Source organism: Bombus vancouverensis, chromosome 18 (assembly GCF_051014615.1).
Source record: "Bombus vancouverensis nearcticus chromosome 18, iyBomVanc1_principal, whole genome shotgun sequence".
NCBI classification, from domain to species: Eukaryota; Metazoa; Arthropoda; class Insecta; order Hymenoptera; family Apidae; genus Bombus; species Bombus vancouverensis.
In genome coordinates, this window is record NC_134928.1 from 3,927,872 (window position 1) to 3,947,779 (window position 19,908).

The 19,908-nt window shown below is 27.6% G+C and overlaps 3 protein-coding genes across 9 annotated transcripts; 2 read left to right on the forward strand and 1 right to left on the reverse strand.

Annotated features, from left to right (window-relative positions):
- Positions 1-82: 82 nt before the first annotated feature.
- Positions 83-6,731, forward strand: LOC117160367 (uncharacterized). 5 transcript variants are annotated; one of them, XR_013060650.1, is made up of 16 exons: positions 83-863; positions 1,087-1,220; positions 1,305-1,406; positions 1,477-1,601; positions 1,669-1,852; positions 1,934-2,037; positions 2,119-2,235; positions 2,327-2,442; positions 2,522-2,570; positions 2,724-2,903; positions 2,992-3,232; positions 3,356-4,288; positions 4,487-4,650; positions 4,803-4,962; positions 5,058-6,266; positions 6,350-6,731. XR_013060650.1 is itself a non-coding variant. In XM_076626233.1 (15 exons), exons 2-15 carry the CDS (start codon positions 1,095-1,097, stop codon positions 5,898-5,900), a joined length of 3,444 nt encoding a protein of 1,147 aa, XP_076482348.1. In that variant the 5' UTR covers positions 83-863; positions 1,087-1,094; the 3' UTR covers positions 5,901-6,731. The 5 variants fall into 5 exon arrangements, 4 of the variants coding, with proteins under 4 accessions (XP_076482348.1, XP_076482349.1, XP_076482350.1 ...); XM_076626233.1 differs by having other exon boundaries at positions 5,058-6,731; XM_076626234.1 differs by having other exon boundaries at positions 83-616; positions 5,058-6,731.
- A 402-nt stretch (positions 6,732-7,133) lies between these two features.
- Positions 7,134-14,341, reverse strand: GluProRS (Glutamyl-prolyl-tRNA synthetase). 2 transcript variants are annotated; one of them, XM_076626231.1, is made up of 14 exons: positions 14,053-14,341; positions 13,592-13,774; positions 13,090-13,502; positions 12,658-13,009; positions 12,382-12,553; positions 11,896-12,297; positions 11,376-11,826; positions 11,065-11,304; positions 8,973-10,970; positions 8,472-8,873; positions 8,017-8,405; positions 7,796-7,939; positions 7,549-7,715; positions 7,134-7,396 (listed from the first exon to the last, which is right to left on the reverse strand). In XM_076626231.1, exons 1-13 carry the CDS (start codon positions 14,093-14,095, stop codon positions 7,550-7,552), a joined length of 5,355 nt encoding a protein of 1,784 aa, XP_076482346.1. In that variant the 5' UTR covers positions 14,096-14,341; the 3' UTR covers positions 7,134-7,396; position 7,549. The 2 variants fall into 2 exon arrangements, with proteins under 2 accessions (XP_076482346.1, XP_076482347.1); XM_076626232.1 differs by lacking the exon at positions 7,134-7,396 and having other exon boundaries at positions 7,488-7,715.
- A 399-nt stretch (positions 14,342-14,740) lies between these two features.
- On the forward strand, positions 14,741-19,536 carry PKD (serine/threonine-protein kinase D3). 2 transcript variants are annotated; one of them, XM_076626240.1, is made up of 14 exons: positions 14,741-14,830; positions 15,018-15,221; positions 15,669-15,947; positions 16,045-16,176; positions 16,247-16,452; positions 16,539-16,818; positions 16,888-17,045; positions 17,169-17,230; positions 17,306-17,435; positions 17,539-17,671; positions 17,758-17,937; positions 18,051-18,797; positions 18,870-18,955; positions 19,035-19,534. In XM_076626240.1, the coding sequence occupies exons 3-14, from the start codon at positions 15,683-15,685 to the stop codon at positions 19,146-19,148; spliced, it is 2,493 nt and encodes an 830-aa protein (XP_076482355.1). In that variant the 5' UTR covers positions 14,741-14,830; positions 15,018-15,221; positions 15,669-15,682; the 3' UTR covers positions 19,149-19,534. The 2 variants fall into 2 exon arrangements, with proteins under 2 accessions (XP_076482355.1, XP_033196975.1); XM_033341084.2 differs by lacking the exon at positions 14,741-14,830 and having other exon boundaries at positions 14,860-15,221; positions 17,312-17,435; positions 19,035-19,536.
- The last annotated feature ends 372 nt before the right edge of the window (positions 19,537-19,908 follow it).

Sequence of the window (19,908 nt, forward strand, 5' to 3'; positions counted from 1 at the left end):
TTTTTTAATATTATAATCACATTGTATGTTATAATTGTTATAATATATTAAAAAATAATAAGAGTAAAAATATGTAATCTGTACCCAAATATTTGTAAAAAATTAACTTGAGTATTTGAATAGTTTACCTATTGCGTCACCAGAGAGCGCAGCATCTGGATAAATATCGTTACACGTGCAACTGGGGCTATATCGTGCATGTGTGTATATATATTCAATGGTTTGTAATTTCTTCTAAAAGAAAGTGTGTGTAGTGCATATTTTGTTGATAATAAATAATAATTAGTAATTTGAATTAAATAAAGCTTCATTTATCAATTTTTTGACATATATACGAATATAGAATTTATACAGTTATTGGCATGTGAATCTTTATTAAAAGTTTGGTGTAGTATCACATTAATTATATGGAGTTTCCCCGCGTAGTATTATTTTGAAAATAAGCTGCTTGTGATCGAGCAATAACCTGTCGAAGTTTAAAAATTTGTTATTTCTTTATGTACTCTTGTCTGTATTGTGCGGAGAAAGATATTAATCGGGTTATTGAAATGGAATGTTTCATTTATATTATCATGCATTAATATCACGATTTCACATTCTGTCGATCGTTTTCATTGTAAGAATGACTTATATGTACATTGTACATACATAATACAAGTGTTTTCCAAATATGTATTTATAAAGAAAGTTCATATGATACTTTTAATTTTGATGTATATTTTATCTGCATATATGCATCTGAAGTTATGTCTTTAGAAAAGAAATTAATTTATACGTATTGCACTGGTTTTATTTTACATACCACTTATTTGCTATAACAATGACAATGACAATTAAAAATTTGTCGTTTTTGACTTATTAATGTAAGAAGAATGATTCCTACTTATATAAAATATTCAAACTTTTTTTTTTAAGCACATCATTTTATAGTAAATAAACAATATATTTATTATATTTGTTTAATAGATATTTATTGTGTTAAATATATAGTAATTATATATATTTTTTGTATTAGTTATATAAAAAATATCATATATTAATCTCTTATGTGTTATACATTCTAAATCTGTTTATTAAATTTTATAGCAAATACCATGTCAAAGCGCAATAAACCATCTAAACATAGAATTTGCTGCTTCTGTAGATTATCAGAGAATAATGAATTGGAATTTGGAAAATTTTATGAAGATGGTGAAATTGTTACACATTATTATTGTTTGGTACATGATTTTATAAGTATCATATTTTAAGCAGTTTTAATATCATAATATATATTTAACATTTCAACACAATATCCTCTTTAGCTTTTATCATCAAACATGCAACAGAGAGGAAAGGATGATGAAGGTATTTTAGGATTTTTGAAAACAGATATAAAGAAGGAAATTAGCAGGGGCAAAAGATTGGTAAGTATACATATATAAACAAAAAAAAGAAATATATATTTGAAAATTATAATATGATTTTAATTTAAAGGTATGTTCATACTGCAAAAAAGCTGGTGCCACTTTGGGATGTTGTAATGTAAAATGTAAAAAAATATTTCATTATCCTTGTGGGCTAAGGGCTGGAACCCTAAATCAATTTTTTGATGAATTTAGGTACATTATGTTTATATTGACTTTATAATTTTGGCCTTTTTATAAAAATAAATATATTATATTTTAGATCATATTGTATAAAGCATAGACCAAAACAGAAAATAGATGCTCGAGTCAAAATTGAGTTGTCAAAAACCAATAAAGTAGTATGTTGCATATGTTATGATGAAGTAGATCCTTATGATACAGTTGGTACAATGTGGGCTCCATGTTGCAAAAAAAATGCATGGTTTCATAGAAAATGTGTTCAGGTAAAATAACAGTTTATTTAAAAATATTTGAATTTTTAAGTATATCAAAATATATATTAGTTTCCGAAAAAATTGTTTTAGCAACTGGCTATGAGTGCTGGATATTTTTTTAAGTGTCCTTTATGCAATAATAAAAATTTATTTCAAAAGGCAATGTCAGAATTTGGTATTTTTATTCCAAGTCAGTAAGTAAAAAATAAAGTTTGTGTATTTTGTAATAAAATGCCAAATCAGAAGAATTTTTCATTTTAATGGTTTTGCTGTAGAGATGCTTCTTGGGAACTCGTACCCAATGCATTTGAAGAACTTTTATATAGACATGATCAATGTAATGCTCCAATATGCTTATGTCCCAAAGGTAGAAAATATACAAGTTGTAACGCGTAAGTAAAGAAAAATTTTAGTTATTACATATTAATGTGACTGAAGATTTTAATTTCTCATTTTTTATATGTTGTAATTGTGATTTTGCAGGAAATGGGAATTAGCTCTTTGTCGAACTTGTGGTTCACAAGGAACTCACATGGCTTGTGGACAGCTTAAATGGGCTAATCCTGTTTGGGAATGTAGAGAGTGTATTTCTATTCTAGGTAAACAATTAAGAACTTTTTAACTAAAGTTTTTGAAGAAATAATCTTTTACCTAATCTTGATTTATTCTTTTATATAGGCAAATCTAAGGTGACTGCTAGTTCAAGCACAACAAAAGATACATTACAGTATGTATTAGTCCGTTTCTAGGAATTAAATAAGTATTACTACTTAATAAATATATGAATTATTAGTATATTATTTATAAATTTAAATTATTACGTATATTATATTTAGTATATATATAATATATATTATTATGTACATAATTATTTCTCCAGGAATGTTTCTGATTTCAAAGATTCTGACAGTGATATTTCTGTTGGTAAAGACTCGCCTATACCATTTACATCAAGTTCACCACTTATAAGTTCTGCATCACAATCACCAATAGTTAAACAACGCCCTGGCCCTCGGAGTTTTAAATTAAGACAGCTTAAACTAATTGAAGAAATGCAAAAGTTAGTATTAAAATAATATAAGGTATTAAGAGCATAAATTTCTAAGTACGTTAAACTTAATATTAAAAGCTATTTTAATATTCAATAGCAATAATAAGTATCAAACTAATGAAAATATAAATACCATGTTGGATCCAACGAATGTGGAAAAGCACAGCCTGCAGTCTACAAGTACTAAGGAAAGTTTTATGAGTGTGTCAAATTCAGTAACAGCTTCAATGTTTCATAATTATGAAGATAGTTCCAATTCTTCAATTTGGCATTCCAAATCACAACTGGACAAACAAGTTGATATTGTTACACTCGATAGTGATGATGACATTATAGAGGCAAATATTAAAACTTATAAACACGAATTAACTGAAAATATAAATTATTTCAATATTAAAAATATAAATTAAATAATCATTTATAAAATACAATTTACACAGATGTTTGTATATATTTTACAGGCCAGTAATTTTATTTCATTAAATAACGTGTTTACTGAAGCTAATGAAAGTGAAAATTGTTTATCTTCATTTAAAAGAAATAAAGTCGAATCTAATAAAAGTGATACTATATACGATTCTAGTCTATTAAAAATAGAAAAATTGTTACAAGAAAACAATCAAAATCAAACAGATACTAATAATTCCTTGATAAGTAATTTAAATGTAACTGAATTTGATAATTTAAAGAAATTCAGTCCACAGAATAAAACAAATTTTAACATTTTGGATAATGTAGAACAATTAAACGATGAAAATGAACACAATTGTACTGATTTTACTTCAAATATCAAAATTACAAATGTAGTTTCATTGGCACCCAAAGAATTTGAGAATCTATCATCTATTGAAGTAGAACAAAAGATCAATAATCCAACAACACAAAATAGGGATGGATCGATAAGTAATAATTCACTGCTACAACCTTCATGTTATCACAGTAATATTTTAAAATTAAATTTAAAAAGAAAACGTGATAAAAGTATATCGTTCCCAATAGCTTCATGCATAAGTGAACCTAAAAAGTTGCGGGAAACTAATAGTGTAATGGAAGAAACATCACGAGCATCACACATACCTTTACATGCTTTTACATATGCTGCATCCAATAAAAATAATCTAAAAATTAGTAATCATAATGAGGATAGCACTTCGATAGATGAATTTCATTTGCAAAACAAAAAACAACATATTCAAATTAAACAAAATTGTAATAAGAATCAAGATATTCCACATACGTCTAGTGCAAAATGTTCATTAAAAATGAATGTATCAAATAATATATTCACTAGTAATACTGATACAAACAAAGAAAAATTTCACATGTCTGTAGATACTGTAAATGAAATGAATAAAATATCTAAAAATATTAAAGTTAATAATAACATAAAAGATGTAAGTAAAATATCTTTTAAATTGTATATTTTCTACAAAAGAGATGTATAATAAAATAACTGTGTCTATATATTGTACAATATATTTCATGTTAACATTATTTATTAAAGAATATTTTTATTTAAAAATAGTTTGAAAGAGAAAATATATAAATTCTTTAAATTGTTTTATTGAATGTATCGTTTGTAATATTAACAGTGTGATGAGGATGGAGGTATCAGCCCTGTTGTTGAATCAAGTAACAGAAGTTTCACAAATGATACAAGAATTAATTGCATTGACAAATCTATTACATTAGACCATTCAAAATCAAAAAGATCACAAATAGCCGAACAATGGAAACCTCAGAACGATGTTGAAATGTAAGCATTATATATCTCCATTAATATTTTTACATTATAACAATTTACCGAAATTAAATTTTACATATTTATACTTCCAAATGGATAAAATGTTTGGTAAGTAATATCACTGCACTTGTATATAAAATATTATGATATTTCATGAATTATAGGCTTATGCTAAAACAACACAGGACATCAAATAATAAATTTCACAATATGTATTGGCAAGGGAAAAGTGAATCCACAGACAGTAATTATTCTCAATTAATACCAGAATATGTGTGTTTACGTGATCTTAAGTTTCGTGTATCTAATATAAATAATCTGCAGGTGAATATATTTTAATTAGTATCTGTCTATTATATCATTAAAAATATGTATGAACTTTATGGATTACCTACGTGATTATAATTCTTTTTGCATAGATGATCTTATATGATAAATATTCTGTAAATATTAATATGGAATGTGTAACTACTACAAGGAAGAACACTACATTTGATGTACCAATAAAGAAGGTTGCTCCACAATGTATTTTTAAAACACAAAATGATACTTTACTAAATTTTAGATCTGGAAATATTTATAGCAATAAAGACAAAAACACAAACATATTTGTTAATGAATACTCTGAACATGATCAAGATGATATAAAGGAAAATCTGGATCCAGTAATAACAATTCCTTGCAAAAATACAAAAGATGATTTACTAATTAATGCAACATTAGTTACAAATAATCCAAATATTTTTACAAATAACAATAATCAAAGTGAGAATAAAACAGTTGAGCATAACGATGGAGGACGAAATCATGAAACTATTAAATTAAGTGACGACATTAAAAATAACTTCGATGCCATTACAAGTTGTAACCATAATTATGCTAAAAGTATTATTGATGTAGAACAAAATATTCAAAATTTAAACTTTGATGATATTATAGACAAAACATATGAAATACACCATATGAAAAAAGGTTTGAAAACAGATTTTAAAGTAAGTATTGATTTAAAAAAGATTAAATGTTTTGTCGATGATAATCCAAACTTGTTCTCAAGATATAAAAAAGAGGATAGTAAAAGGTGCATTCAACAAGCAAATTTTTTAAAAGAACAAAATAATATACAAACAAATTTTAACTCATCAGAACATGTAAAAAATTCAAGCATAGATGAATCAAAACACGATGAAAATTTTACATTATCTACATCTAAATATGTAATAAAAGAATTGACAAGTCACAACACTGAAACTGAAAAAGATTGAAGATTTCATTACTGAAATGAAATCGTTGCAATAAACAATACATATTGGTATTTTGTACAATAGTTAGAAGTGTGATTTAAGAAGTAGTAGTAAGAAATTGTTTGAAATAATATATTTTCGATGTTATAATATAAATATGTACATAGAAAACTCGTATTTTAAAACTTAAGAAGGTATTTATTTACAAAATGTTAAAAGCACGTTCATACATGATACATTCATTAATAATATAATTTCATAAAATAAATATATCACTTTTGTATGCAACATTTAAAAATTTAAAGATAATACAAGAATAATTTGTAAATTTTGTAAAATTACATATGTACGTACATATAAATACTCTTACATAAAAAATGTATCAGGGTAGGTAATATATGTAACTGGACAGAAGATGAGTTTATAAACAAAGGCAAATTGAAAAAAAGGATAACATCTTTTCATTTCAGATTCTTTTCAACAAAAAGTCGAGTTTGAAAATTTACACTACTCAGCTCATTCCCGATCGAATTGATTGTATCTGTCAATGACTATTATTTCAAATTTGAAGTACCGAAAAAGAAGTTTCAAACGAAAAGTTTTATTTTACACTTTTGATTTACCTTTATTTGTAGAATAACTTCTTACCTGCTTGTACCATCCTTATTATAAAATTATCTACGTGCATACGTAATAGAAAAATTTTCAAATATGATTTTTTTCAAAATAAAATCTCAACCAAGAATCTTCATCTTACTCGACTTACTTTTGTATATAAAATAACTTCTTGCCTGATTACCATCTCTCCTGATATATTCTACAAGATGTTAAAAATATACATATTTGAAAGAATACTATTGTTTTGTTTCAATTATGAATTAAAAGTACTGTACATATATGCTGGTAAATACATTTCAATTCTGTATACAATACATTATTTTAGCTTCTAATGTATTTGCAATAAGTATTATTTATACTTATAAAATTTATAATATTTAAGTATCTTTTATAATTAAATTTTATAGTTTATGAAATGCTTTCAAAACCTAAATGGCATATGTCTTCTCCTTTATTATTCCTTTATTATTATTATGTGTCTTACTATATTTAAAATCATTTTAAAATTTGTTATAGTTTATTTTGTTTTAAGTAATATAACAGACAATTTTTTCCAACAGTTTGCTTATAATTTAACTATAAATAAGAATACATAAAATTAAGTAAAATTTAGTTAAATAGAGGTTTAAGCAATATAATAAATTTTAGATACAATTAAAACAATTGTAAGTAAATACAATGATAAATAAAATAATGATAAAATGAAGTTGATTATTTCTTTCGTTTTTTTCGAAGTTTCTTTCGTTTTATAAGGAAATAATGGATGCACAACATTTTCCGTTTTATATTATTTTATCGAATTACGTACGATCCATTTTGTTCTATCAAAATAAAGATCACAACGTTCGACAGATTAGGTTTCATGTTTGTATAAAGATGCGTCGTTGTTAAAGATGTGTCTGTAAAAGAAAGACACTTTTAGGACAATCTAATACAAATACCAATTCATATGGATTATAATACTAATATTAAAGTTATATGTAGAAAAACTGTTGTTTAAAGAAATTTTTATTGTAATAATTGTCTCATTTTTGTATACATATTACATTACTTTAATAGCTACGGCCGAAAAGTGTATAAAATTGCGGTTTGTTCTGACAATCGGGGTGGATACATGTTTGTTTATCAAAAGATGCTGATGAAGGTGGTTGTTCAAATGGTATGCATAGACTTTTTGCACCCATTGATAATGTTCCAATTTCTCCTCCCGTATCCTCTCTATGAAAAGAAATAAAATGTATCTACTTTATATTCTACAGACAAGTGTCAATCATAGAAAAGATTTTAACCATATTTACCGTGCACTGTCGCGTTTAATTTTATCTTCACAAGATGATTCTCCACAAAATGGTGATAATAATATGTTTTTTTCGTTGAGATAAGAACAAAATTCATTCCAATTATCTGCACGCTTAATATGCTCATTTAAGTTTTTTTTTGCTCTGTGAGGGAAAAAGTCCATTTATAAAATAATAGTATTTACAATATTATACAAAGATCTTATTTTTTAATAGCTTACTTGGAAAGCATATCTGCTTGTATATTAGTCAGTAATGTATGCAAAGCTGTGACTACATCAGGTCTTTTTGCAAATACTCTTTCAGAATTATCTCTACGTACAAAAGTGACCTGATTTTTGTTTAAGTCTTTAGGACCTACTTCAATTCTTACAGGTACACCTTTTAATTCCCAATGATTAAATTTCCAACCTGGTGTGCGATTACTCCTATAATCTGCTTTAACTCTAAGCGAATCTTTCGAAAGTTCATCCAATAATTTATTACATTCAGAGAACAATAATTCTCTTTGTTGAGGCGTTGTACTTGCTGTAATACCGCAAGGAACTATAATGGCTTGAATACAAGCTACATTTGGTGGTAATACTAAACCTTTATCATCTCCATGGACCTACAAATGAAGTATGAAATTATTTCCCTAAAAAGTATCCTTCTACTAAAGCAAAGGTATATATACCATTATCATAACTCCAATCGTGCGAGTCGTTAGGCCCCATGAATTCTGATAGACAAATGTTTTTTCATTCCCTTCTACGGCATTCTCTACTTGAATATTAAACATTTTAGAAAAATTTTGTCCGAGATGGTGACTTGTCGCTCCTTGTATTGCACGGCCACTTGTTGAAATAAAAGCTTCAACGGTGGTAGTGTAGTCACCACCAGCAAATTTCTCTTTTTCCGTTTTACGGCCTTTAACAACAGGTATTGCTAACAAGTCTTCATACACTCTTGCATATAGATCTAAAATGATCATGACTTCTTCATCAGCCTCAGCTTTAGTAGCAAAAGCAGAATGACCTTCTTGCCACAAAAATTCTCTTGTACGTAAGAAAGGTTTAGGATCTTTAAATTCCCATCTCTGTGATAAAGAAACATTTGATTACAATAACATTTTAAATAAAAAAGTAATTATTTTATTCGTAATAGCTAATAATTTACATATGTATTTGATACTTACTACAACATTATTCCATTGATTAAGTTTTAAAGGAAGTTCAGTATCAGATTTTAACCATTTGGCATAAGCAGGATACATTACAGTCTCTGATGTTGGTCTTATAGCAATAGGTTCTGCTAAGTCTGATTCTCCACATTTTGTTACCCATGCAACTTCAGGAGCAAAATCTGCTATGTGCTTTTTTTCTTTTTCTAATACTGTTCGTGTAACGAACATAGGAAAATAACATTCTTGTACGCCCATTTGTGTTATTTCTTTGTCAATATATTCTTTTATCATTTTCCACACAGCAAAACTCCACGGGCGGTAAACATAACAACCGGATACATCGTAATATTCAATCATACCACTTTTAGTAATAATTTGAGAATACCACTCAAAGAAATTTTCTTCTTTTCTTGCTTCTAATCCCAATCTTGTTTTACCTATATCTACATCTTTCATGCTTTCATTTTTATTTATTTCTTTATTAGATGTATTCTGTTTTTCGCGTTTAGAAATATCTTCTTTTTTCTTCTTAGACATATCAGGTATTGACTTCCATTCTTGTCCTGTTAATGCCTTATAATTATTTTTCAAATCTAATAGAATTTTTATTTCTTGGTCAATAATACTTTTATCTGTTTTAATTTCCTTTAATTTTTTTACTTTATCTCCTTGTTTTTGTATACTTTCTGATATTTTGTCAGCAGAATTTTCGTCTTTATTCGTTACATCAGTTGTTGGAATAATAGATGGTTTCCAATCTTGACCAGTAACAGATTTGTAATCTGACTTCAAAGACAAAAGTTTTTTTACCTCTTCATCGATAACACTTTTCTCTGCTTTCGAACTTTTTAATTGTCTTACGTTATCTCCTTGTTTTTGTATACTTTCTGATATTTTGTCAGCAGAATTTTCTTCTTTATTCGTTATATCAATTGTTGGAATAGTAGATGGTTTCCAATCTTGACCAGTAACAGATTTGTAATCCGACTTCAAAGCCAAAAGTTTTTTTACCTCTTCATCAATAACACCTTTTTCTGCTTTCGAACTTTTTAATTGCCTTACTTTATCTCCCTGTTTTTGTATACTTTCTGATATTTTGTCAGCAGAATTTTCTTCTTTATTCGTTACATCAGTTGTTGGAATAATAGATGGTTTCCAATCTTGACCAGTAACAGATTTGTAATCTGACTTCAAAGACAAAAGTTTTTTTACCTCTTCATCGATAACACCTTTTTCTGCTTTCGAACTTTTTAATTGCCTTACTTTATCTCCCTGTTTTTGTATACTTTCTGATATTTTGTCAGCAGAATTTTCTTCTTTATTCGTTACATCAGTTGTTGGAATAATAGATGGTTTCCAATCTTGACCAGTAACAGATTTGTAATCTGACTTCAAAGACAAAAGTTTTTTTACCTCTTCATCGATAATACTTTTCTCTGCTTTCGAACTTTTTAATTGTCTTACGTTATCTCCTTGTTTTTGTATACTTTCTGATATTTTGTCAGCAGAATTTTCTTCTTTATTCGTTATATCAGTTGTTGGAATAGTAGATGGTTTCCAATCTTGACCAGTAACAGATTTGTAATCCGACTTCAAAGCCAAAAGTTTTTTTACCTCTTCATCGATAACACCTTTTTCTGCTTTCAAACTTTTTAATTGTCTTACTTTATCTCCTTGTTTTTGAATTTCATTATATAATCTTACAGCATGCGATTCTGTTAATATATCTTTTGTTATATTTTGATTTTTGACTCCAGTCCACTCATTACCAGTTTTATTTTTATATTCTGTTTTTAAATTCAAAAGTTGTTGCATTTCTTGATTTATCTTCAATTGTAATTTTTTAATTCTGCTTTCTTGTTGTATAATATTTTCAGACAATGTATTTTCAGACAATTTATTTTCATCAGATATTATTTGCGATTTATTTAAAGTTGTACCTGGTGTCCCAATTTCTTCTAATTGTACAACAATTTTTTCGTTAATTAAGTTCGCATCTAGTGTTTGTTTCTAAAATAATAACAATAACAAAAGAATTTACATAAATGTAAATCGTATTACATGTACATTATTAACATATAATTGTAGAAAAAATGATACATACATTTTTTTGAGAAATTTCTTTAACAGATGCTAGTGTACTACCAGTAGGTATGGATTTTGTTATATTTGTAGTATGGCCATCTGGAATTTGAAATAATATTAAAGGCTGTTCTCTAGAAGAAAATGGGCTAACAGGAGCATAAGATACATCGCATCTAAAAAATCCTTTTCTTTGTAATTGAATTATTTCTCCTTTTTCCACATGTTTTAATGCTACTTCTCCAAGCATTTGTATCTCTGTCTGAAATATTTACTACATATATTTTTGTTCTGTTTCTTAAATTTATAATTAGTAAAAACGATAAAACTCACTCTTGTATTTTTTGCAATGAAATCTTTGTAATCATCATCCTTTCCCAATATTGATTTACTTATAATATGATCAAAATAAACAGCGTAGCATGGAATTAGATTAACTTTACTAACATCATGATTTTTATCAGACGGTATCGATAACCATGTAATTTTTAATGTATTTTTATAATCTTTGTTTTCTAAATTTAATTGTGCTACAACTCGTTTAATAACATCATTCTCTCTTTCAATTTTTTTTATTAAAATGTTACCCCAATTAATGAAGGTAGCATTTTGACCTTCAGTTAGCAAATTTGCATCATCTCTTTCTATATATACCTGTGATCCTACTAATACTTGTTTAGTGCCTTTTGATATATCTTTTGGATGATTTTGAACGGTTAACCATTCTTCCTTCGCATCATCTATATGCACTGGTACAATTTTATTATATTCCAAAGCAGTATATCTAAAAATCGATATTATGTGAATTAGCTTTATGAATATTTTTTATAAAAACGTTTTTTGTGTAGTATACCTAGTAGCAACTGGATCAATAACTTTTTTGTTAAATGCCCATATTTTATCCCACTCCATGAAAACGACAGATTTTGAACTACCTTGAGCAATAATAAACTGTTTCAATCCTTCAACTGTCATCCCTCTTCTCAGAATACCCCTTACTGTTGGAAAGCGTGGATCATCCCAACCATCAACTAAACCTTGATCAACGAACCAAGTTAATTTTCTTTTTGATAAAACTGTGTGCGTCATATTCAAACGTGAATATTCCCATATATAAGGACGTCTCAATCCCAGGGCATCAATTATCCAATAAAATTGAACGTCTCTGTCATGATATTCTGTTGTACGTAAAGTATGAGTAACGTTTTCGACAGCATCAACAATAGGACAAGCAAAATCATATATTGGGTAAACCCTATATGAAAAATTGTTACTGAATTAAATATACAAAAAATGAAGCATTTGTTAAGTCCTTTAGATTTTTAATATTCATACATACTTATATTTTGTTCCAGTACGAGGATGTGGTTCTGGTTTGCATCTATAAATTGTTGGATCTCGTAAACATCCATTCGTAGATTGATAATCAATCTTTGCTCTAACACAACATTCCTGACCTTTAACTGTACCCTGCTGCATCTCATTCCATAATTCAAGATTCTGTTCAATAGCTAAGAATATGAATATAATGATGTTCTTAATAATTTTTTTTCCTTTAGATTATTTTGAAAACATTGTACTATTTTTATTTTAATTTTTAATGTTTTATACTTACAATTATTTCTGTTTGATGACATTAATTTCTGATCACGCTGTTCTTTCATTATATCAGCTGGTGTATTATCTACATATGCCTTACCATCTTTTATCAGTTTAGTACAGTACTCCAACATTAAGTCAAAGTAATCAGAAGAATGAGTAAATCGATCTGGTTTAATTTGCAGTAACTCTAAATCTTCTAGAATAGCTTTTTCAAACTCTACATTCTCTTTTGCAGGATTTGTATCGTCGAATCTCATAATGAATTGTCCTTGAAATGTTTGTGCATAATATTGATTTAACAAGGCAGCCTTAGCATGACCAATATGTAAATAGCCACTTGCTTCTGGTGGGAAACGTACTATGACCTATTATAGGAATAAATAAATTTATACAGATTTATGTACCTTATAAAATAAACAGTTTGTTATAAATATAAATTACTTACTCTACCCATTTCTGCTCCAGGCAAATCAATAAATTTACCTTCTTGCTTTCTTTGCCCTGTTTGTTTATTAATAGTTTTCTCAGATTGTACATTATTATGAAGAGATAATTTAGCATTCTTTTTAACTAAAAGTAATGCTTTTGTCACAGCTGATAATGAAAGCACCTGTTTATACCATCTGGTTATATTAATAAATTTTTTTTCGAATTGTGTCAAGAATTTCTTATCTACAAGAGTACAAAATACATGGATGTCAGCAATTGTTAATTTTTTGGAGACCAACCAAGTGTTTGTCAACAATATGTTATCTAAATAAGAGAGTGCATCTTCCTTTAATGGATAAAATTCAAGAGGTCCGATTGCAAATGATAACCAATGATCAACTTCAGTCTTTTCACGAGGATTGACACCACCTAAATTAAACATATAACAAAAGTAAGTAAAAAAATAAAATCTATTTATATATTATAAAAGAAATAATACATATATGATATACACTTACCATAAAGATCTGTACATGTAGTTCTAGCAAAATAGCGACTAACATCACTGCTTCTTTTTCCCAATACTTTGTTTTGACTATCAGTTAGTCGTATATTTCCATCATCCTTCCAATCATTGCACCAAATTATTTCAATTTTTTCCTTATTTTGGGAATTGATTACCTCTAATACTATCAATGCATCTATATACATTACAAAACATCAATTGTCAAATTAACACAATTTTATTTTTAAAAAATACATAATAGTATTACTTTATTAAACACTACACTAGGAAGATATTTTCTAACATTAAGTTATATATTATCAAATAAAACACATTTTTTCACTAATATTATTTAAAAATAAAGAAAAAATAAGGGTTCATTTAGCGAACATTTTTGACATCTGTTTTCTACATTATTTTTTATGTATGTACTTGAACTTACTATATTTAACAAAATTGTGTTGTACAACATACCTGTTGGAGGATTTTTAGAATCAACTATAACTTTATAAGTCATTTTTATATGTGGAAATTATGCTTAAATAGAAATTACATTCATAAATATATCCGCTTAGGTTAGAACCTCTCCACGTGTGCAATGGTGCTCACTTATGGTTAATTTACACGATCTGTGTCTATACTACTTTCTCTAAATTTATACATATACATATACACACAACCATAGTGTTCTCAGAAGTACATACTACAAATCAGATATAAATCTAACGCGATAAATTGATCTCTTATGATGCAGTTAAAATTTGAATTTCATCCGAAAATTATTTTACATATAAGTCATTTATCAATATAGATAGTATTAAGGTATAGAACTAAAATGTGTAATCTCAAATATGCGTTTATACTATTCTAAACAATAGATGGTAGTAAGGATTATTTCTTATTCGAAAATTATAACATCTTTTATACATAAATTATTTATCAATGTAAATAGTACTAAGCTATAGAACTAAAATGTGTAATTTCAAATATGCGCTCATATTATTCTAAACAATAGATAGAAATAAGGATTATTTTTTATTCGAAGATATTATAAAGAAAATTAACGAAAGTAAATTGTATTTTTTCCTTAAAAATGTGTTAGATGTTTAAATTTCTATTTTTTCTTTGTCATTTTACTCCAACTTCTTCTAAACAGCTATCTTCCTTCGTCTTTAATCGGATTAATAGCAACAGAATGTTGATCCTGTTCTTAATAATCTTTGGTAACAACTATATGGCACTAGATTTTTACGTATGTATAATGCGTAAATATGTATATAAAAGAATAGATTCATTGATTCGTTCAAAATTTCTCTACAATATTATCGTAGCTTTTAATCAATTTTCAGCAATATTTTCGATATTCTGATAGTTTTTAAGTTGCTTATTAACTTGAATTTACGTAAGTACCCGATCCAACGTACAACAATATATAACAGGTAGAGGCATACGCGAAGGTGGGTCGGTCACCTGGAGATAACTGTAAAATGTCATCAACGAATGTGTGTCAGGCATGGATTTGATGCTGTTTGGTGACACTCATGGGATCTGTTGTCACAATAATTATGTTTCATCGATGTTAATTTGATCGGGGAATAAATAGCTACCTTGGTACAGAATCTTCCGTTGATTAATTTAAACGTGTACGTAAGATAATTCTTGTTTAAATAAAACATTTATATACTTCATTATTCAGAGTAGATATTTCACCTTTTTTTCATATGTTGTAAATTCATATGGTCGGAACATATTTTAAATTTAAAAACTACTTGTTAAAAATAATTCAATGATATCAAATATTAATTAATGATTTCCTAAATGCCTTAATTCAATATGTGTTATTTGATGTCTGTTATGTGATAATTTTTTAATCGTTTAAAATAAAAGAAAGATATATTTTACACATATATTTGATTTTTAGTAGATATCATGAAAATATTTACAAATATTATACAAAAATATGAAGATTAATATTAAGTATTGATTTGTATATTCTTATCTTAATTTATAATAGTTTATATGCATTTAATATTATATGGTCCAAATGCATTCAGATATTAAAGATTAAGCAATTCACCTTTTTCTTACAGATAAAACAGTTAATATGGAGGGACCAGAAGTAACATTTTTATTCCAGTTTGGTTTAACTCGCGATACTGTTACAGTTGAAAGCAGCACATTGACTCTCAAGACACTTAAAGAATTTGCTTGTGACTTTATAAATACAAAGTGTCCGGAACATGGATTAAATCATTTATTTGAGCGATTGCTTTTATTTAAACATGATTATAATTCCACTAATATTTTACAACTTATTACAAATGCCACTGAAGTTGTAGATGAAACATTAGTGGAAATTGTTCTGACTGGTAAATTTTGAATTTATATATTTCATCGTGTATATGATGACAAATAAAATATAGAAATAGAAGAATTAAACAAAAATAATCATTTAATCTTTTCTAGCACAAGTGCCAAATGAAGAAATTCCCATTCGTCCCCATGCTTTAACTGTTCATTCATATAAAGTTCCAACATTTTGTGATTTTTGCGGAGAAATGTTATTTGGCCTTGTTCGACAAGGATTAAAATGTGAAGGTAAATGTCATATTTTGTTATTATTATTTTATTTATTTGAAGTAATGCAATCAATTATCATATTTTGTAGGTTGTGGAATGAATTATCATAAAAGATGTGTTATAAAAGTACCTAATAATTGCTCACATGATGCCAGTCAAAGACGGCGTAGTTCTGCAATGTTAAATGTACCAAGGTCTCCAAGTCAAGGATCTACTAGTAGTTTGACCAGCATTAGTGATGATAATCATAGTACAAATAATACACCGAATGCAAGTCAAAATAATAGTACTTTGGTAAGATTCTATCGATAATGCGATTTATAGCTTATATAATCAATTTATTGTTTATATTATTGTGTTTTATTGTATTATAAATTTAGACAATACCGAGTATAATGGCACCAAAACAGTCTCGCTCTCCTTCATTGGGAGGAAGACCAGTATGGGTTGAACGAGAACTTGCAACACGTATAAAAATTCCACATACATTTGTGGTACATACTTATACCAGACCAACTGTATGTGGATATTGTAAAAAATTATTACGAGGTTTATTTAAGCAAGGCCTACAGTGCAAAGATTGTCAATATAATGCACACAAGAAATGTATAGAAAAAATACCTAAAGACTGTACTGGAGAAAATCCACGTGACAATACAGGTTCCTTTTATTTGTATTTTATTGCTTAATTTTTTCATGAACGTTATTTCAATAAAAATGTTTATTTAGGTAACGAATATCCCGATAGTGGTGTCGGTAGTGAGCCGGAAGGAAAATGTGACGGTAGAAACGAAGAAGGCGATGGTGATAGTGATGCTGAATCTCCTTCACCTCCTCAACATTCGTCTTTTGTAGTAGATGAAACAAAAGGATCTGACGAATACACTGTAAACATACTTTTATAATAGAAAATATGTAACAGAAATATTTTTTTAAATGTTGTAACTAATATTATTACTTCGTAAAATATTCAATAATAAATATAATATTTATTTAGATTATTTTTATAGGACCAAGTCCCAAGCAATGATGACATTATTTACGATGAATTTCAAAAATCTAGACCATCAAGGTAAAGTATATTTTTTGTTTAGTTACTATCTATGTATATATATGTAAACTTATGTTTTATTATGTAACTTACTAGTTGCAGTTCTACACCAAGCAATAATATTCCTTTAATGCGCATAGTGCAAAGTGTTAAACATACAAAACGGCGTGGTTCGAAAGTTTTAAAAGAGGGCTGGATGGTACACTTTACAAATCGTGATCCATTGGTAAATAATTAGCATATATAAATGTTCTTATATGTATACACATGTAAGAAAGAATGTATACACATGTAAACACATGTAAAGTTATATTTGGAAATATTCACAGCGGAAGAAACATTATTGGCGTCTTGATACAAAAGCTATAACGTTATTTCAAAATGAAAATAGCTCCAAATATTATAAAGAAATTCCATTAGTTGAAATATTGTCTATTGAAACTGCTGAGACATCCCGTTCACGTATGTATTTAATACTATATCAACTTTGTTTTATTAAAATCGTATTTATCATATTAGTGATATAAAGAACATGAATTGTATTTTAGATACAATGCATTGCTTTGAGTTAAAAACTGCCAATATTGATTATTATGTTGGAGAAGATCCTTCATATGGAGATAACTGTAGCCAAGTTCCTCCACCAGAAAGTGGTATTGGAGCACATATAGCTAGGTCATGGGAAACTGGTATTAGACAAGCACTGATGCCTGTAACTATATCAGCCAGTACGTAATTTTTCCTTTTATTATATTTTATATTAAAAAGTGCTTCTTTTATTTAATAGATGTAGTTTCAATGTTTAGAAAAAGTATATCTATGTAAGATATTCTGATTTTAGGTCAAGAAGAATCTACAGAACCTGAAGAAAATATCACTGATATGTCTCAATTATATGAAATTTTTCCAGATGAAGTTCTAGGTTCTGGACAATTTGGTACAGTGTATGGAGGTGTTCATCGTAAAAGTGGTCGAGCAGTTGCCATCAAAGTTATTGATAAATTACGTTTTCCTACAAAGCAAGAAGCACAACTTAAAAATGAGGTTGCTATTTTGCAGAATCTTTCGCATAGCGGAGTTGTTAATCTAGAACGGATGTTCGAAACTCCTGAACGAATATTTGTAGTGATGGAAAAATTAAAAGGCGATATGCTAGAAATGATACTAAGTTCAGAACGTGGCCGTCTTAGCGAAAGAGTAACTAAATTCCTAATTACACAGATATTAATAGCATTAAAACATCTACATAGCAAGAATATAGTACATTGTGATTTAAAACCTGAAAACGTATTGTTAAGCAGCGATAGCGAATTTACACAAGTAAAACTATGTGACTTTGGTTTTGCAAGAATCATAGGAGAAAAAAGTTTCAGAAGAAGTGTTGTTGGTACCCCAGCATATCTAGCACCAGAAGTTTTAAGAAACAAAGGTTATAATCGTTCTTTAGATATGTGGAGTGTTGGTGTAATTATTTACGTATCTTTAAGTGGCACATTTCCATTCAATGAAGAAGAAGATATTAATGAACAAATTCAAAATGCTGCTTTTATGTATCCACCTATTCCTTGGCAGGAAATTTCATCTGATGGTATGCAAATCACTGAAATAAAATAATAGTCATCTAACAATAAAAATTAATAAAACTTATCGTCTTTTTTAGCAATTGATTTAATTAATAATTTGTTACAAGTGAAACAAAGAAAACGTTATACAGTAGATAAGAGTTTACAACACGTATGGCTGCAGGTAAGCATTTTTATAATCTTAGATACTTGTTTTTAATGTTATAAAATACAAGCTTATTATAAATTATATTTTTCTTAAGGATTATCAAACATGGTGTGATTTACGAGAATTAGAAACAAAAGTAGGGTATCGCTATTTAACTCATGAAAGTGATGATGCCCGGTGGTCAGCATACAGTAATCAGCGTACATGACAGAACTCTCTGCCTACGTTAAACATCGAAACATTGCCAAATAACTTGTCTATACACAAAGGCTGGGCTCGTAGTGCTCGAGCTACGTTACGACGTTTCATTCGTGCCTGACTTGGATACATTCATGAAAGGGAGTACAACTATATTTCTTTTTAAATATCAGTATACTGATATTAAATATAACTTTATTATATATCTTCCAAAACATTTTACGTAAAAGCTAAGGATAATTACATAGAAAATGACTTAGACTGCATCGTGTAAGATAAAACATTCAAACATAGAGAAAACAACAGCAATGTTTTTATGAGAATTCTAGAGGAATTTTAATAATAAATTTGAACGTGTTTCAATATTGTAAAGTACTGGATATGAAAATTTTCCATAGCTAGTAAAATATAAAAGATTCTCTAAAAAATAATATATATAATGTTATCATAATATCTTAAACAATTATTTATCTTATGATACGGTAAATAATTGTCTCATACAGTTTTATTAATGTAACACACTCAATACATAATACCATTTTACAAGTAATATATAAGTGCTAACTTCATAATATAAATATATTTTCCAGCTTAAAATAGAATGTTTTATAACTGCACACAAAAAATGCTTAAAATAGAGTAATTAGATATGAAATAATACATAGCAGTATATATAAATTATAGAACACATGTATATTTCATATACATAAATCCTTTGACATTCTTTGAAGTATGATGGAGAGGAAGGAGAGAAAAAAAGAAAGATAGAT

Coding starts and splice junctions, on each gene's coding strand:
- LOC117160367 (XM_076626233.1), top strand. CDS start 1,095: ATGTCAAAGCGCAATAAACCATCTAAACATAGAATTTGCTGCTTCTGT. Junction 1,853..1,933: donor TTCATAGAAAATGTGTTCAG/GTAAAATAACAG, acceptor AAATTGTTTTAG/CAACTGGCTATGAGTGCTGG. Junction 2,904..2,991: donor CTAATTGAAGAAATGCAAAA/GTTAGTATTAAA, acceptor AATATTCAATAG/CAATAATAAGTATCAAACTA.
- GluProRS (XM_076626231.1), bottom strand. CDS start 14,095: ATGACTTATAAAGTTATAGTTGATTCTAAAAATCCTCCAACAG. Junction 8,874..8,972: donor ATCAATGGAATAATGTTGTA/GTAAGTATCAAA, acceptor TCTTTATCACAG/AGATGGGAATTTAAAGATCC. Junction 7,716..7,795: donor ATTAAACGCGACAGTGCACG/GTAAATATGGTT, acceptor TTCTTTTCATAG/AGAGGATACGGGAGGAGAAA.
- PKD (XM_076626240.1), top strand. CDS start 15,683: ATGGAGGGACCAGAAGTAACATTTTTATTCCAGTTTGGTTTAACTCGC. Junction 16,177..16,246: donor ACAAGGATTAAAATGTGAAG/GTAAATGTCATA, acceptor CATATTTTGTAG/GTTGTGGAATGAATTATCAT. Junction 16,453..16,538: donor GTCAAAATAATAGTACTTTG/GTAAGATTCTAT, acceptor TTATAAATTTAG/ACAATACCGAGTATAATGGC.